At 31.6% G+C, this 19,325-nt stretch overlaps 1 protein-coding gene across 1 annotated transcript in view; it reads right to left on the reverse strand.

Annotated features, from left to right (window-relative positions):
* Positions 1-17,180, reverse strand: part of LOC145754712 (papilin-like) — a 33,579-nt gene extending 16,399 nt beyond the window's left edge. Inside the window, exons 1-5 of the mRNA XM_082570816.1 lie at positions 16,890-17,180; positions 7,808-7,941; positions 5,747-5,807; positions 3,277-3,379; positions 1,334-1,470 (exon numbers count right to left, since the gene is read on the reverse strand). Coding sequence (XP_082426942.1) covers positions 1,334-1,470; positions 3,277-3,379; positions 5,747-5,807; positions 7,808-7,941; positions 16,890-16,967 — 513 coding nt within the window. The 5' untranslated portion in view covers positions 16,968-17,180. The remainder of the gene's footprint in view (positions 1-1,333; positions 1,471-3,276; positions 3,380-5,746; positions 5,808-7,807; positions 7,942-16,889) is intronic.
* Positions 17,181-19,325: the final 2,145 nt, after the last annotated feature.

The raw sequence follows: 19,325 nt of genomic DNA on the forward strand, positions 1-19,325 counted from the left end.
AAAACAACAAACTTTCACCAGTTTGCCAACAAGTTGTCAGAAAGTAGCCTGCTAAAAACACAAATGTCAAATACAGAAAAAAACAAATAAAACACAAAATATTGGAGTTTAAACCCATAATTAATTACACTGTTAGCAATTTCAATTTTTACAAAACGTCAACTATTATAACAAACAAAAACAGATCTTAGAAAGTTTCAACGTAAAAATTTAGTGAGCTAATATTATAATATTTTCATGTTTTAAACAAACTTCTGTAAATAAATTAAGTAACCAATCATAAGAGAGTGGTTGGTTTGCCAGGGCCAAACAGGTTAGGCTGATGACCGTTAGTACTGTGTTAACGCGTTCACGCCAGTTCAAAAGTTTATAAACAATATTAATACCTAGGTGTGATACGAAGCTTAAGTTTAAAAACAAAGCGTCGTTACATTTTAACTCGACCTGACCTTTTAATGAAATTGATTTTTTAAATTAGTTCGGTTTGCTCTTAATCACGTGCATACGTGTCAGAGTCTTAAATTTAAAAATAATTTCAATTATTACCATTACAAACAAGGTGTTGCAATTTTGACTAAACTAAAGCAAAATACCTTATTTTACTATTGGATCAAAAACTTTATGTGCAAAAAAGAAATTCAGGCAATAAATAACAAAATTTACACAATTTATGTCAGTAAAACACTATAAAGGCCATTGTTTCAAGTATTTAGTAACAAACATAATATGCGAGTTCGCACCGGCATTGTTAAGTAAGGGGCCCTAATTCAGCTTGACGAGGCAATCAAATCAAGTTGAAGTATATCTTAAGCTAAGAAGCTAACAGACTATTTGCTTAGCCTATAAGTAAATACACTAATCTGCTAAAGCGCTGGGCACGCGACTTAAGCAAATTTTTTTTATTTACTCGATACAGAATAGATGTGCTTATGTCATCAAATACATTTTGTCTTGTCAACACTTAAGATGCTTGCAAGCATCTCGAATTGGCATTGTACTGGATCATTTAATAAGACAACAAGGGCAGGGCCTAATTGAAAACTTGAACATGAACCGTGTGAATATTAATGTGACCCTTTACGCCCAAAACCCTGAGTTTTCTGCATATATATTGTACTTATATATAGATCAAAATGTCGGTAATATTGGACTTGAACAAGCCATATGCTTGAAGTTCGTCAATCATATGTATAATTGCTTTTTCGCGTTATTAATATTTTTAGCAAATAATTTAATAACTTTAAACATAAAAACATCTTAAAAATTTCCCTTTAAAATGAAGTTTAGAAAATGATATTGTAATTGTTACAAAAAAATGTTATTTTAAACTCACCTGGCATGATCCATCTACACATACGTTGAACGATCCAGGACTACATCTGGTACCGTCTATTACCTTGTCCTTTAATCTTATGAAAAAACTGCCGTCCTTTGGTTGGCAGTTAAGTTCACACGGATTAGACACTGATGCTAAATAAAAACATAAAATAAATTCACCTGGGATTTGAACAAGTAAACAAATTTGCTTATGATAAAATTGTAGATAATGAACCATGTATTGTTAAAACATATAAACAACTTAATGTCTACGTTTTTTGTTTAAAATAAATAGTTTTTCTCTTTTACAGAAAAATGCTTAACATTAAAGAACGTGCATTTATATAATATTTAAATTTAACACATTTAAAACAGAAATTTTTTCGTAACGTACGAATTTACAAAAAAAATTTAAAACGGCACAAAAATTAATCTTTGATCAAAAATATAACCTAAAGAAATGAATTAAAAATGGGTTCGTAATCCTACTATCCCGTTACTGGGAAACTGGATTGAACAGCAAACTACCCTGGCCCAATTCGACACCTGTCTGTTTAACGATAAACTGGTCCTTTTTTAGGTTCTATTTTTAGGCGTTCGTTTATGTGTGTTGTTGGCTTTTGTTTAGCAAACAAACACAGGTTACACCACGGCCTGACTAACGATCTATTCAGGGCCGAGACGTTTAATGATAAACTTTAAATAAGACCACAGAGCATGTGTGATAACATACTTTTCTATATTAATATTTATATAGATTTAAACTACATCTAAACATCTGAACAGTTGCGTTCTAATAAACTTCAAACAAGCCAAAATTTCGCTTAGGGGGTAAGTCTATATAAAACGTATTGGATATAACAAAAAGAGCGGTTTTTACATATGTGGGTAAAAATCGAGAAAAGACGACATTCATATATCACCCTTAAGTTAAAACGACACTCACTTGTCGTAAATAATTAGGGCCTCAGCAAACGACAATCAAATTAATCGATTAAATCAATTTCAACTTAACCAGCACGCAATTGGGAAACTTAGCCTGGAAGTACCAAGTTTTTCCCACGAGAGAGTTAGGTATAAGACAACAAACGGAAGAGTATTTTTCTTATTTTTGGTATTTTAGCATGGCTTTCAGGCATGTGATAGTTAAGGTTATATTTTGAAAAAACTATTTATGAGATTTTTGTCACAAAAAGTAATTAGAATAAATATTATATTTCAATTTGATATTACTATTAAGTAAACTAATTGCCGATATAAGCAGTAATAATTTGCATCTTTCATATAGTATTACAATTTAAATAAATAACTATATTTATGGTTATTTTTGGTGATGTTTGCCAAAATTTAAAAATCAGAAAAAAATATTTAAAAATATATTGTGGCGAGACTTTTAAAAATTCCTTGGTTAAATTTTATAATAAGCAATAAATTGTAACCAAGTAATACTTGCAAGGGTACAATAAAAACTTAACAACCGTTATTCCGAATCTGGAAATTAATAAAAACTACATCTCAAACAAACAAGCAATTACGGGGGATATTATTACAAATCAAACAACTAGTTCTAACGGTGGCTTGTTAAATTTTACAGCGCGTCTCTAGGAAAGGAAATAGGATATTAAGTATTATTATTTATAGATGTATTTAACGCTATCGTATACCGCTTCGTTTGATAATTGCCTGTCAAGATTGCCTGTCAAGATTGCTTGTCAAGAAAGTCGAAAATAAGGCTATGCAGATGTTTTGCTAAAGTTAATGGAGATTTTGTGACTGGGACAAATTCGCTACGATTAAAGGAATATTAAACAACATAAACAAAGTTAAGACAGCCATAAAATGACTTGTTTATTTAATGTAATACTTAAACCTACATTATTTGTATTACTTAAGCCTACATTATTTTTCAAATTTAGCTTTGATGGCATTTTTTATTTTAAATGCAGTTAATAAACGTACCTCCTTCGTATGGTTCCCATTCACGAGTGTGGCCTCTGAATGGCTGTTGATTAAACGTTGAACATTGCTCCGATCTGAAATCTATAGATCCATCAGGACAGTCCTAAAAAAATAACATTTTAAAAAAATTTAAACAAAATTTCATCTATTAACAAAAATATATATTAACATCTTAAACGTTATTTAGTATAAACAATAAATCTGTCAGATTATTCCTTTTGCAATTGGTTGTGAAATTTTATAAAGATTGAATCATCAAAAATAATAAATTTTAATAAGTGGACAGATATTTTGATCTACGACAACTTAAACAAATAAATAGTAGCTATAAAAACAATATTTCTAAGCTATAAAGCATGTTAATTATTGTGTAGATTAAATGTTTGGTGCCCAAACAAGCGTGCGTCTGTTAGGAGACAATAGATTTTACTGGACTGTCTACTTAAAATGGTATAGAATGACCACTTAAAAGCGCCAAGCATCTTTACCAATTAGTATTTACTAAATTTATCCAAAATTCAAACTTAAAACTGGTTAGTCTACATGATGTAATGCCGAGAATTAAATTGCCCGTTATCCGACTGCAGCACTTTATTATGCATTCAAACTTGAGCTCAACTCTCTTATGGTGTTGATCTTAGATCAAATCACGTATATCGAATAACAAATGACGTACTCCCCGGGAGTAAATTACATTTAATGCAGACAACACGTCTGCGAAAAAATCTCATGCAGTACATGACAATGCAGGCCCTGTCTGTCTTAACTATGTGAGTATATGAGGGAGGTTACCAAGGTCAACGAAAGACACCTATTTATCTGTGCACGACTTTAGTTGCATCTACGGTATGCAAGTACAGTCCCACTAGAATTTAAACGTGTTATCGCGCGAAATGGATTTCCCATGGTGATTAAAAGCATTTTATTATTTTGAACTTCAAGGCATTTAGGAATTAAGTAATGGTGTAATAAAATTTAAGCTTTTAAATTGTGTCATTAATTTACTAATGCGAATGCTCTGATGCTATCAAAGATCAAATTTACTTCAGTAATTGGTAATTTGTTAATTTAAGTAAGATATACAACAGGATACTTATATTAAGCGTAATTCAAAGTAATAAATTCTAACTAAATGCTTGTAATAGTTGAGGTTTTTAGTTTGGTTTAATAATGCCACACACGACCCGACTCCAAGTTTAAAATAGTTGTTTGGTATGGCCTATTGACTTAAAAGACTTTACAGAATTGTGGCCATTCTACGTTCAAGTGTATTTTGCTTTTGAAACTGGTTATGGAGTTATGTTGTAAGTGTGCGGCCAATTAAGTAAAGCTATTTCATTTCCTGTGTATGTATAAGACACCAAATGTAGCCATCAGGAGCTCGTTGTTTACAGTTTGCCATAAAAACACTTTTATCAAATTATAAAATTTTGTCTTTGTATAAGATGAAAGAATCCTTGCTTGCTTGATAAATATTTGGTATACATGGCCATTTTACAACTTGAATAAAAGTGTTTTTAAAAACTAATTAAATTACCAAAGTTATGTCAACATCGTCTTGAACTAATATAGCTAGACAATGCCGTCGTAAGCGTCATCTTTCAAAACTTGACGTGTTGTGTTTTCATAACTCGGTCACGTGACCGTCGTGTGTGACCACGTGGTTAATCGCACATGTCACGTGATCACCACGTGTGTGGCCTCGGCGAGGAGTGGTCGGCGTTGGAATAAATACGACAATTGGCATTCTAAAATATTTTGTCTACGACGGAACAATAATTTTTCCCCGGGCTTTCGAGTTAGTTTTTGCCGCCCTTTTTCAAGCGTTCTCCGTACTACAAAGTAATGTATTTTGCTCTATGTTGGCCAAAGTCACAACAATTATCACCTTTATTGCTGTTTTTGAGGATATACATTAATATTGAAAGCGGACCCAACGGAATTTCTATATAAATAATTATGTAAAATTAACATAGGCCAGTGTATTACTTAAACCCCAATCCAAATAACCTTTTTTTAGATTACGCCAAAGAACAGTTTTTATTTGATCTCGTTTTGGGTCGAATTAAGACACAGGTATACGTTACGTTGCGAGCTATTTTAAACGCTATAACAGCATCCGGTCGAAATTAGATCACACGAAATCAAATAGTTTGATGACATGAAGTATATGCTCCAATTGAACAGAGTCCCTGTGACATAGCTTTATTTTTTTAACAGTATCACAATATGTGATTTTGAATACAGCATAGAAACTGGGTAATACAGGATGCTATTTGTAAATAAATATGAGATGGTCTTTTTACTATTTTAATATGTGAAATCACAAAAAAAAAACGGGGAACCAGTAATGCTTTTTGTAACTAAATATTATATGATCTTTATACTATCTCAATACGTTAAATCAAATACAGAGTAAAAACCGAGGTTATGTTATTTACATTCTAGGTGTACTAATATTAGTCCTTACTTGGATGTTGCAAGAGCTGTATTGTCGACTTGGGCCAACGCATTCAATCGTACCATCATTTCTATAATAAAAATAAATATTTTTGTAATTTTGTAAATCAAGTATAAATATAGTTAACGTAAGACGAACTATTAATTATTTTATTGGTTATGCCACTTTGGGTTTTTATGATCAAGTATAAAACCGAATTTTACGATGTGGTCGTTTTAGTGTATGTAAATATCCATTAAATTTAAATGTATTCTGTTAAGATAGGGAGGCCATTGTTACTTAAGACCACCCCAAATTACATAAACAGACTTTACATAGTGATGTAATGGACTACAACCAGCAGACATTAAAATCGGGCGTTTGTGAGAAAACGAACTTCGATACCATTTTCTATAGAAAAAGCGCATATGACCAGGTGGGGTACAGATAACATGGTGTAGGTACTTAATAAAAAAAACCTGTAAGAAAATACCGATACGTCCAACGTCTAATCAATTAGTGGTAAGACGTCTAGGGGTAATGATCCGATACCGGGTTGGTTTTGCGACCAAGTCCGCTCTTAGTTGTTGCAAAGTGGTTTTTGTGCGCTTGACAGTCATGTTATACCCTCATCTATGTATCGCACACAAGTTACAGCATACAGACAGACGTGTGAAAATCTGTGGGAATTTCAAGTGTACCCTTTTTTATTGGCATCTCGAATTGCGAGTCGTCTTAAATTTGACCTTTCAGACTGCCTGGCTTAATTGTTTCAGGCCATATTTTACCTTTCCCTGCGAAATCGACACACCAGAACATTCCCAGACTCGGCATTACCGCAAAAATATATATCTATTCTCTGGCATGCATGAACCTCTAGTACATGCAAGATAACGTCAGTCAAACTGTAGGCTAATGATTTTTGTTGCAGTGTTGGTTGGGGTGCGATCGGGTTTCGCTGGCACCTAATTTAAAAGTAACTGTTGACTGACGTATTCAACAGAGAATTGACTCATTTTGAAAAAGTTGTTGAATTCGTCAAGGGTATACCGTATATACTCAAGTACTAATAAATAAGTTAAATTTACCACATAATCGACGAGACTTCACTTGATCAACCATTTTGATACAAATGTTAAGACAAAAGCTAACAATAGGCGAAACATACATAGCTTGTTGATATATTATCACAAACGTTGCTATAGATCAATACCTAGTTTACAAATATGATACCTGTCTGAAATATTCCCTTTTGCTAAACAAAATTGCCCTTATAGGATTAGATAGAGATTTTAGGAGTGTTAAGATAAAGCAAAAACAGCATCTGTCTAACCTGATTAGAATATTTTACATTTAAACTACTTGAAGATAAAAATTTTAACGGGAGTCCTAAAATTTTCAAATTTTATATACCATAAAACAAAATAATCGTTATGGTAAAAAAGAGTGTGTTTCGAATTTTGGTTTAGACTATTTGCCAACGAAAATAACATTCGTGTAACAAAACGGTAAAGTTAATCGACTTGTTTTGATACTCTACACCACGATTCGTTTGCGGCATTATAATCGTGTGTACCGCAAGCCTGAAATCCTTTAAACGTTGCCATATATGCGAGCGTGCAAATCGCAGTGTTATGAAATCCTCAACTACAAATTGGTGACCCAGACAGATGACTGACTCATCTGCATGTTTATTGTCGTCACGTCAAAATAAGGGGAATGATAGGCATCTCGCAAAACAGCATACAAAGAAACATAAAAGCCCGGTACACGAAATAGCCTTCTCCTGTTTCGACTTCCCTGCACGGTCTCTGCATGTCAAAGTAAGGCACCCGGCTTGGCCTGTCGCTTCGTTTAACAACAATTGCCAGGGTAAGTTTCGATTGGGACAGTTAAAGACAGTAAAAACAAGCAAGCGAACCCAAAACAAACAAGTTTGCAAGGCGCTTTTGGCGGCTCGCAAAAGGCTTGTACCAATAACCGATAAATATATTACTACACAAAATTTCTACCCAAATTGCCCAAAAATCAGTCTTTAACCCTAATATTTATTCAAATAAGTCATTTATCTATGACGTCATCTTTACGTACCTTGTTCGATTGCAATGACGTATCATGTGGGTGACGCCTCCTCCACAGCTCCTACTGCAAAGCTGCCACGCCCCCCATTCTGACCAACCGTCGTCGAGTTCAGCATTTTCTATCAAAGCTTCGTTTTGAACAGACTAAAACAGAAAAAAAATTAATTAAGCTTTTTTTAATTATAAATTGATTTTTGGCAATACTAGTTAAAATAACATGTAGCTTATAAAAGTAAAGTCTGGTGTTATACAGTTAATATATATTACAGGGTTCCTAAGTATATTTTGTTATAATAAATGGTAGCCCATAATAAAGCATTTGTTTTACAAGTTAACCTACGACAATATTTACCCCAGTATTCTTTATAAGTGGTGGGATTTTTGTCTTACTAAATATACATTTAAAATACCCGATCACACAAAGGCTTTACCACTATCAATTTCAATTAAAAATTTACAAGAATTTTAACTGACACAGAAAAAATCTTTTTTAACCGAATCCACAATTTGGTACAAATTGTTTTGTAAAAAACTTCGTCTATTATGGTCTTTGCTATTATTAATGAATATGTTAAAATGCTAACAGCTTCGTAAGCCAATTGAAATTAGTTTAGAAACTTCGAAAAAAGGCTTTGTAAAATATAACTAAATAAAATACAGTTTCTTTTAAAACATCGAATTTCAATAAGAACAAGAAAAAATAGTTTATATTATATAGGTATAGAAACTATATCCATAACTTAACGGCACTTGGGCTTTAAAAGGGCCTTGGAATGAATGAGATTTGGTCGTGGTATTGCAGGCATTCCGTAAGGTCGTTATGACAAGTACCATAAGCTAATATTAGCATAACGTATTTAGATCTTGAAGATTATTTCACGTACACTTGTGGCGTACAAAAATAACAACTAGTAGTTCGTTTATTCAAGCTTTGCGGTGATGGATTTAACTTGGAATTTAATATTAAGTCGTCGGAATTCTGACTCTATCGTTTGGAATTTGATGTCATCAAGTTGTGGGTTTAATATATATATATATATATGTATATATCATGATAAGTATTTTAAATACGTATATACAAATATAACTACATACTTGAGTACGTTAATTTATATTCTTTAAATAACTTAATATGCAAAGAAATTGTACAGGATTACTAAACATAAAAAACACAAGTGTTTTTTCTTTGCGACAACGTTATCTCAGTTTATTCAAGCAGAACTATTTAAGATTGGTGACATGACATTGTTAGACATACTGGCATAACAAAAACACAGCAATTACGACAAAAATGTGGTCGTTACTGCAGTTAACTTTGGCATACGATATTATAAGACCCTTTTAAAACAACGCATTTTTAAACAGCTTTAGCCAACGAAAATTTCATGATAATTAAATTTGTTAAATAGTTTTTTTTTTCAAAGTTTAAGTTGGAATATTAATTTTTTAACAAACATTTAACCAAAAATGATGACAAAAATTCAGGATGATATATTGCTATTGCATGGTACAAAGCCGTAACAACGACGCGCGTTTTCAGTGATTGTTTGTTTAGTGCATTTAAGGTGCAAATCTTTTGTGTCAGAGACAACAGGATTTGTCTAAAGACATAGCTTTCCACAAAGCATGAACAATTCCTTACACAAACAGTGTTAATGGATTAAGTCAGCGTGCTAAGCCAATAAAATAACTTCTCCACGCGTTTTAGTTAAAGCGATTTCCAAAAACGAAGTAAAAATTGCTCTGTTGTAAACAAGGCTTCCATAAGGTTGGCTTGTTAGCTATATTTATTAGGCAAGTAACCCCACTTTACCTGATTTTAAATGCCATTTCATTTAAATGGATTTTTCATAAACTGTGTCAAGAATACTAAGCCCTGTTTAAAACAGGTAAACCATTTACAAGATAAGGCACGTTGTGTTGTTATTCCTTGGCACTTAAAGCTGCGAAGTAGTTTTTATTTTTAACTCACTGCGGGCTTTTTAGTTCGCGAAATGTGCCTATTAAAAGCTTACCATTTAAGCCATGTTTATATTTATGTACATTGCATATATTATTGGCAGCGTGGTGTAGTGGTAAGAACACTTGCTACACCACACATGAGGTCGTTGGTTCAATCCCCACTGATCTTATGCTGTAGCGTCCTTGAGTAGGCGCTATAAACGGTATGAACTCCTGCTGAGCCAGCACTTAATCAGCAAAATAATTATCGGGCAATTATAATCTATAATATCCCAAACTGCCACAGACAATTTGAGACTGGGTCGGAGTAACTGATGTTACTCTATGTTTAAGTCGCGCATTTGACTTTCCCACATCGAGAATAAAGATATAGGCCTATTACGGGGTTTATATAAACAAATTTATTCATGGGTTGACAAAGAGATATAAATAAACAATATACGTATAAGCATAGTTTAAAAAACAAGAAACAGGGGGTAATAAGGGGTTAGTTATATCCCTTGGCAGGCCAACTATCAAGAAATCGAATGCAGAAAAAGTTATTTTCACACATTCCGCATCGTAACCATTTCACGTTTGGTAAACTTTTGTACAAAAACCGCATCCGAGATACAGTATCAGATTTCGATTCTACTAAAGTGCGAAAAGTTCGAGCAAAATAAAATTCCAAAGAAGATATATTTCCCCGATGACAAAATAACGCTACGAGTAATATTAGGACGATGACCTAACTTCTTGCGAATGTTGTTTTGAAACGAATTACTACGAACCGCGCCAGGTCGTTCGGTTTAAATTGAAATTCGCAAAATAGGATTGTTATTTGGAAATCATAGGTGTTTTTGACGTATGTAAAGAAAATTAATTCACAAATATTTGCACATTAGTTAACCTTGTTTTGAGTAAATATTAATTATCGCAATAACAAAGTTTCAGTTGCTCGCTAAATTAATCAACAGACATTTCAATAAACAAACTGTAAAAGTGATATACGATTGTGCTGGCATATTTAAATAAAACTTAACTTTAAACCCTTTATTTAAGCACAAATACATCCAAAACAAACCCGATATTGCGTAGTAATTATTATGGTCATCAACAAGAGCACAAACTAATGACTCAAACACGAACGAACTCGAAAAAAAAAACAGATAAAAGGTTCGACAACATATCCTACAATAGGTTACAGATGTTTTGTCATGTCTTTTGATCGGTATTTTTAGATACAAACTCTTTTGTTTCATTGTGCTTGGGTATGATAGCAAAAGCCTTATATAATTTAAAACATATGTCAGTAGAAAAGTTTTAATTACCAACTGCCTTAATTTCTTTAGTGTAAAATTTTACTTGAAATGCATATTTGTAATTGAAAAGACCGCAGATACAAAGTACTCCCTTTTTACTACATGTGTTGTAACATAAACAAAAGATATGTTTCATGAATAATTAATAAACAGATTTCATCAATTTTGTTTACTACAAAGATAATATCGTCAGGGCAATATGGTTTTAAAAGCATTTATATCTTAACTTATTTAAAGAAATTACAATAAATCGCCTTGGTTAGATCTACAGAGCAATAAACAATGTTTGCCTAGCACACTATAAATTACAAAGCACACAAATAGACCTTCTAAAACAAGTATGTACTCAGCTTATATCCAAATCGACGACCGTAAATTATTGTCGAAAGGTCAATAAGCAAACCAACCAACCACAACCAGCAGAAAACGTTGACATAAAAATAAAACTTGTTAACATATCATATATATATATAGGAAACCGGCGAAGTTTAACTTTTAATAATTTCCCGTTTCGTTTAAGTTAATTATCTACATTACCAAAACAAATAAAATAGCCACTAAAATGATTGAGGTAAATGATATCACCTTCTTTTGTATAAGATTATAGGTGACTGTATGAGTCATTTAACAAATTGGTAACGTCTGTGTGATTGTAGTAAGCCAATGGTTTGCTAATCTAAGGCTAGACATTGGCTGCTATTAACAACCAAGTAAATGAAATTTAAACATTAGCTTAATTTGGTTACAATAAAGCCATTTTGAGAATTGTATTTCTGGGTTCAGATAACATAAATTAAAAACAAATTTAGTTTATCTGACTTATTTTAATAAAAAGGAGAGTTTAGGTTATGTAATCAATTTTCTATTTTTTGCAAACACTAAAAAAGTAAATACAACAACGTAATCTATTGTTTTAACTTAAAATTGGAATGAATACAAAATAATTATTTAAATGCTAATAACAATATGTTTTAAAATCTAGGATTTTAACCAAAAAAACAGAGTCATCTTTAAAAGCGAACTATTTCAAACAATGTATGTCTATATTTTTATCTGTTCCCCTGTCCGGCGTTTTCCGGTTGTTAAAACTTTTAGATAAAAACACTTGCAACAATCTCTTCGCTTTGAAACAATAGTCTTTGATGTTGACATGTACGTATCAATCAAAGGCTTAATGATAAAACCTAACTAAACTGATAGTTAGGCTCCTACTAAAAGTTCATCTAATTTTTACCCCAGGTATACTTAAGATAACTTAATTTCTTTTTTTTGGATATATCTTCGATGTGGGAAGGTCAAATGCGCGACCTAAACATAGAGTAACCACTGTTACCCCGACCCAGTCTCGAGATGCCTGTGGCAGTTTGGGATATTATAGATTATAATTGCCCGATAATCATACTGCTGAATTGCGCTGGATCAGCAGGAGTTCACACCGTTTATAGCACCTTATTGAAGGGCGCTACAGCATAAGAGAAGTAGGGATTGAACCCACGACCTCATGGTGGTGTAGGTTATGTAATTGAAGATTTAGTTTTAATGTTTATTCTGTAATATATAAAAAAAACATGAATATATTTTAATACCTCGTTTTTTTAACAAAATTTGGCAATGCTAGTTTATAATAAATTTAACATTTTTCCAAGTCTTATACTTTTTCTTAGTTTATATTATTATTTGAAAGTATTATTAGTAGCAACAATCATATTACAAAAAAAATTGTTAATTGATTTGGGCAGAGTTTAGTCATAACAAAACACTTAAAATTAATCTTAAAATAAATGCACAAGAGTTTCAACTTAAAAATGTCACTAAGTCATAAATTTGATGACTACACAATTTGCAATTGTCAAATCATTTTAAAGTAAGTCTGCTCATTGTAATACTCTATCAAATCAAGATAATTGCCGCCTATGAAATTTAAATAAACGTATGCCTTTTCAATATACCGCAAAAGGTGTTCTATTTTCAATTTGACATTTTGAATCTTTTGAATAAAATTGTAGCGTCAATATAACGTTGTAATTACGTACCACAGCGTTGATCAAATTTATAACTCGTACGTGTATATGATCACCTTTAAATTTAGGCCTACTAACTCTATAGCACTTTTGAATACTACACAAGGCGCGAAAATTACATTGATTGGCCCAATTAGATGACCCGTATATGGAAAGAGTTACCGGCACGTTACGCGGTGTATAAAACGCTTGTCCAACATACAAAATTTCGGGCAAGTGGCTATTTAGGGATTAAGAAAGGGCACCAATAATCCCAAATTATAGTACTGTACCCCTTCCTATTGAATACAACCACATTGATTATAGTACACGCGTATAACTGTTACAGTATCGTAACATCAATACAAAAAAATATACATATGGAAAATATACTAAAAAAACAGCAATAGTACTTTAAAATATCTTGAATTTAAATACCAAAAATTCTCTATTCATTTTTGATCCCTTTAAAGCATACATACCACTTCTAAGATATAGTTAAGAAAAAACCTAAAAACATGAAGAATATATCAAACACTAAGTTATTTTAAGTCCTTAGTTTTTATGTCTTAAAGCTTGGGTTACTGAGAATCAATAACCCAAGCTTTAAATCAAAACATATAAAGATAACGATGTGAGTATTACATAGCTATTAAACTTGTCTTTTTTGACTTAGCAGTAGGCTAAACAATTAAACCGAAATATAGTGAGTTCTAAAAATATAACGGTACGAGATATTAGTGATTTTGGCGAATCAAAACATTATATTCAAATTCTTTATGTAAAAAAGCTTTTATTTTAGTACGTGAGCATATGAAAGAGGAATTTTACATTGCTGTCTAAAATTTGCGACACCCTTAGACTTTTAAGCTTTTACAATCGCCGAATCGTGCAAAAAATCGACAATGGGCCTGCGACTGCCTTGCGACAATCGTGCTGGTCCGTTCGTTTATTTATTTAGGCTTTGTCGGAGCTATTCTGCCGATATGCGATGGCTAGGATCAATAAACTATAGAGTTATATGACTCACGAGTTTTTAGCCAATGGCTTTCTATATATGCGGCGCCGGAATCGATTCGTTTTGCTTGTGTCTGTTGTCCAGTCTCGAAGTTTAAAGCCTTTAAATACAGGATTTAAATTCTGGTGACCGGTTTTCGCATATGCCTTAGTAAAAAGCAACCCGAACATACTTTAGATTTTGATCTTATGATATTATTTCACAGTAAAAAACTAAACCCCACTTTGTAATGTTGCTATTATTATTTAATTAACAGTTCTCTAAACGGGCCATTTCACTCCATGTAAACAGCTTTGGCTAATTTCAAATAGGCCGTAACGCTATTACACGACAACTTTTAACGCCTAGATATTAACTCTTTCCCAGGCGTCCGCGTTGTTTTTAAATACAATAGATAGGTGAAGAGTTAGACAGTCGCGTTACTACTAAAGTCTAGCTGGGTAGGAAACCGTGAAAAATGTTTGACGTTACTTCTAATGTGGAATTAAAGATAGACGACAAAATATAATATTGGAAAACACCTATTCCATTAGCACAGGTGTAAAAACGCAAAGTGCACGAAAGTTTTATAATATATATTGTATACATAAACTTTAAACCAAAATGTATGTGGTTTTTTATATACATAAAACTTTTTTAACTCAGTTACAAAAAAATAACATTTTTCGTGTGTTTATGCTATTACTTTTCTATTAAATGTTTTTGTTTGTTAACTGTATAATATTTGCAAGTTTTAGCACTACAAAAATGTTGTAAAATCGCAATTCTATAAAGTAATCTACTCAAAGATGACTTGAGCTGAAATCTACGCAAAGATGACTCAACCAAAAGAAAACTCAACGTTAGTCAACATAACTCAAAACAATTTAACCCAAAAGCAACTCAGTTCGAAGACAACTCAACCCGAAAAAAACTTAACTTAAAGATAACTTAATCCAATGATAAATTAGCTCAACTAAATTCTGTAATCTTAACTCAGAGACAACTCAACTCCGGAAAACTCAACCCAAAGACAACTTAATTTAAAGATAACTCAACTCAAAGATAAAAATCTTAACTCAAAGACAATTCAACTCCGGAAAACTCAACTCAAAGACAACTTAACTTGAAGATAACTCAACCCAAAGATAAATTAACCTGAAGAAACCTTAACTCAATTTTGGAATCTTAGCTCAGAGACAACTCAACTCAAGAAATCCAAAGACAACTCAACTTAAAAAAACTCAACCCAAAAAGGATTTTACCTTTTTGAATTTATTATATTAAAATAGTTAAATTGACAACTTATTTCAAATAGTCAAGGTTCACATACAAACAAAGTTTTAAATAATTATTTATAACGCAGTCTTGATATAAATAATCAACAAATCAAAATAAGTTATCTTCTATTTACGTAAAAAGGTAAACAAACAATGCAAGGGCAACACGTGTTCAACATGGGATTTAAAAACTAGATGGTACTTAAGATAGCGTAATCGGATTTAAAAAACATAGGATTTTTGATTTCTAAATAAAAATAAAAACAAACAAAATTATAAAAATGTTCGGTTGTTTTTATATGATCGAAGTTTCCTACCAGTCTTCACAATCAAAATAATTTAAAAATATATTTATTTTCAAAATTATCACGCAATAATTTAAGTAAAACTGTTTTAATGCTGTTATAACTCGTATAGAACCTTTGAAGGGTAATAGGCATGTAGCATATATCAAAAATTATACGAAACGTCGTCAACTTGTCACAGTAATTGACATATCCAATATGTTCTATATTAAAACCATCGTTAATTATAATAAGCTTGAAGGCAAAACTTCGTTTAAATATGACCTAAATTATAGCAACCAGCAATAGTTATTTTAAGTTATATAAATCTTGTGTAAAGTTGTCAATTCACGACGAAATGTTATTTTAACCATAAGGCAAGTTTAACGTTATTCTGTAGTTGATCTAGAAACAATTATGCGACTTTACTTAAGCTAGCATAGCCCAAAACGAAAGGTCTGTATTCAGTAAACAGTAAAACCGCTACATCTACCGCGTACACTATCATTTGTGCTGTCAAATTTACCTTAAAATATCGTTGGCAAGTTTACAGTGATTTTCAAACATGCAAATATGATTAGGCTAGACCTATTTTGTATTGGTACAACGTTTACTGTTTTGCAAACTAATTTTGTGGTGACTGGTAAACTATCTGTCACCTATAGGCTATATTAAGTCAACGCAAGCATTTTTTCGGCAACTTAAGGTAGCATATAATTAATTTAATTACCGGGGCGAATTCAATTTGATTAAGCACTTTTTTTTAAATCTAATAACTAAACAAAAAATAATTAAATTTTATCATAATTTGGCATCATAAAATTGGTTATAAATCACATTATTTGAACATAAATAAATATTATAATCATAAGACACAAGCAACTTCTAAATTGCCTTTAAAATTGACAAATAAAAACCTTAACTTTAATTAACAAATATTGGCCATAAATTTTTATGACCCTAAACCCAAATAAAATCGATTTTAATTATAAAAACAGTGCCTAAATAAACGTGTAATTAATATCGATTTTTTGTTAATATTTAAAAAAAAATTAGATAATTTTGAGAACTTTTAATCCCCTATAAGTTAACGTAGATTAATCTATTTTTTATTAAAACAAAATAAAGTACGATATGTAGTTATAATGTTTTTAAACAATAAAGTATGGTTGACCCTTTTCTATATATGAAAATTACCCAGACAAAAAAATTAGATATATTTTTACTATAATTGGTATTTATTTCTAAAAATAAAATCAATAACTTACGAATATTGTCACTTTTTCTGTTTGGCCGAGGCAAATATCGACGATAATAAGAAGGACCGCGAATTGCCGTACCCGCATTTTCGCGTTAAATTCCCGCAGAACTGCAAAATATAATCCCGATGTAAAGCAGCAAAAGCTTGAGCTCACAAGTTTTTTATTTCAGAAAAACAACCTAAACTTTTAACCATATATACTCAAAGTCAGGGTATTTTATTCTTTGTTACTAAATGTGTATACTATCAAACCGCCTTATTCAAAACACAATAAATATGATTTTTAACGTCGTATTGTTCTGTTCTATCTTTATTCGCTTAGCTTAAAGTTGGCCACGCTATAGTCCCGCACTATATGCGTCTGTAAAAGGCTCGCAACTCGTTTTAAAGCCTTGGAGATTTAAAACCAGCGCAAGCGTTCTTTTCGCTTTTTACCTGACGAGGCGACATCGGTAAACAAAGATAGTGGGTGTAAAAAAGATTGCCTTTCTGCGGGCTTTGCACAATCATCGAACCGATGTTTAATGCCTACCTTTGGACTTATATACATAGGGTTTTAAATTTGGATATTTATTAACGTTAGTAAGATCCTAACTTTGTATTCAGTAGGGTTGTATGTGTAATGTAGGTCTACTTAATATTAGGCAAAAAATTGCTGGCAGTTTAAAAGTTAGCAAGTGTCGCTATACAGGCAATTGTAGAAGAGTTTTATTAGGAAATGTTATATCAAAAACAGTATCAAAACAGCTTTTATATTTGTAATGCTTTTATACTTAGCATGTGTAACATAATATCTATACAGGTACAATTTAAATGCAGACAATGTGTTACCACAGAAATTTGTATTTACGTTAGGCTAATATTTTTTAAAGTTAAATTACCAGCCTGAATTATAAAGTAACTGCATTTAATTTTGCACATTTATTCTAATAATGGTTGTTCATGAAACTATAATGTAAACGCAGAAGAATTGGCAAAAAAATAAAAATAACCGTTTCAAATAATAAACTCGTACGACAAAAAAGACACAGCTTGCTCACTCTATTTGTATGCGTCAATATATTGTACCACTAACGAAATGTAAACTAAAATTGCGCTAGCTGCGTTTTAGAACTTGTTTGCTCTTTGGTACCATCTAGCGAGTAGAAATTAATAATATATTTTAAGTGTAAGAACCTGAAGTATAATGTCAAAAGCGATCACAACAATGTTTAGACTTTGCTTTAAATAGCGACGTATTAGAACTCACTTGCTCTTTGATACCATCTAGCGAGTAGAAATTAATAATATATTTTAAGGGTGAAAACCTGAAGTTTAATGTCAAAAGCGATCACAAAAATGTTTCGACTTTGCTTTAAATAGCGACGTATTAGAACTCACTTGCTCTTTGCTACCACCTAGCGAGTAGAAATTAATAAGATATTTTAAGTGTAAGAACCTGAAGTATAATGTCAAACGCGGTTACAAAAATGTTTAGACTTTGCTTTAAATAGCGACGTATTAGAACTCACTTGCTCTTTGATACCATCTAGCGAGTAGAAATTAATAAGATATTTTAAGGGTGAAAACCTGAAGTTTAATGTCAAAAGCGATCACAACAATGTTTTGACTTTGCTTTAAATAGCGACGTATTAGAACTCACTTGCTCTTTGATACCATCTAGCGAATAGAAATTGATAAGATATTTTAAGTGTAAGAACCTGAAGTATAATGTCAAATGCGGTCACAAAAATGTTTTGACTTTGCTTTAAATAGCGACGTATTAGAACTCACTTGCTCTTTGATACCATCTAGCGAATAGAAATTAATAAGATATTTTAAGTGTAAGAACCTGAAGTATAATGTCAAACGCGGTCACAAAAATGTTTTGACTTTGCTTTAAATAGCGACGTATTAGAACTCACTTGCTCTTTAATACCATCTAGCGAGTAGAAATTAATAAGATATGAAGTATAACGTCAAAAGCGATCACAAAGTTGTTTTGGCTTTGCTTTAAATAGCAATTTAAAAAAATCTTTTTAAAAATAGAAGTCTTCAGAATTATGTTAAAAACCCATAAGTGGTAATAATTAACGTAAATGTTTTACTTAGAAAAATTAGCCTTTCTCAATATTATTAGTTAAACCCTATAAAATTAGAAAAATATGTGTTTACAATTTTAATACACGTCAAGTTTTAAACGAAAATTAAAACCTTTGCTGTATAAATTTAGAATCTACTCCAAAAATAAATTAAATTAAAACTAAAACTTGGTTTTTACTAGTAAAATGATGCTTACAAATTTCAAAAAACTTATAAATACTCCAAAATGATTAGTATAAAAAGTTTTTTCGATTGAGATAATTTTTAAAACGAAAAAACTTAGAGCTAGTGTTACAAGTGTTACTTGTGTAACCCTATAGCCTGTTAACACTTGATATTATATTAGTGGTAACTACTCTGT

Source organism: Corella eumyota, chromosome 6 (assembly GCF_963082875.1).
Source record: "Corella eumyota chromosome 6, kaCorEumy4.1, whole genome shotgun sequence".
NCBI classification, from domain to species: Eukaryota; Metazoa; Chordata; class Ascidiacea; order Phlebobranchia; family Corellidae; genus Corella; species Corella eumyota.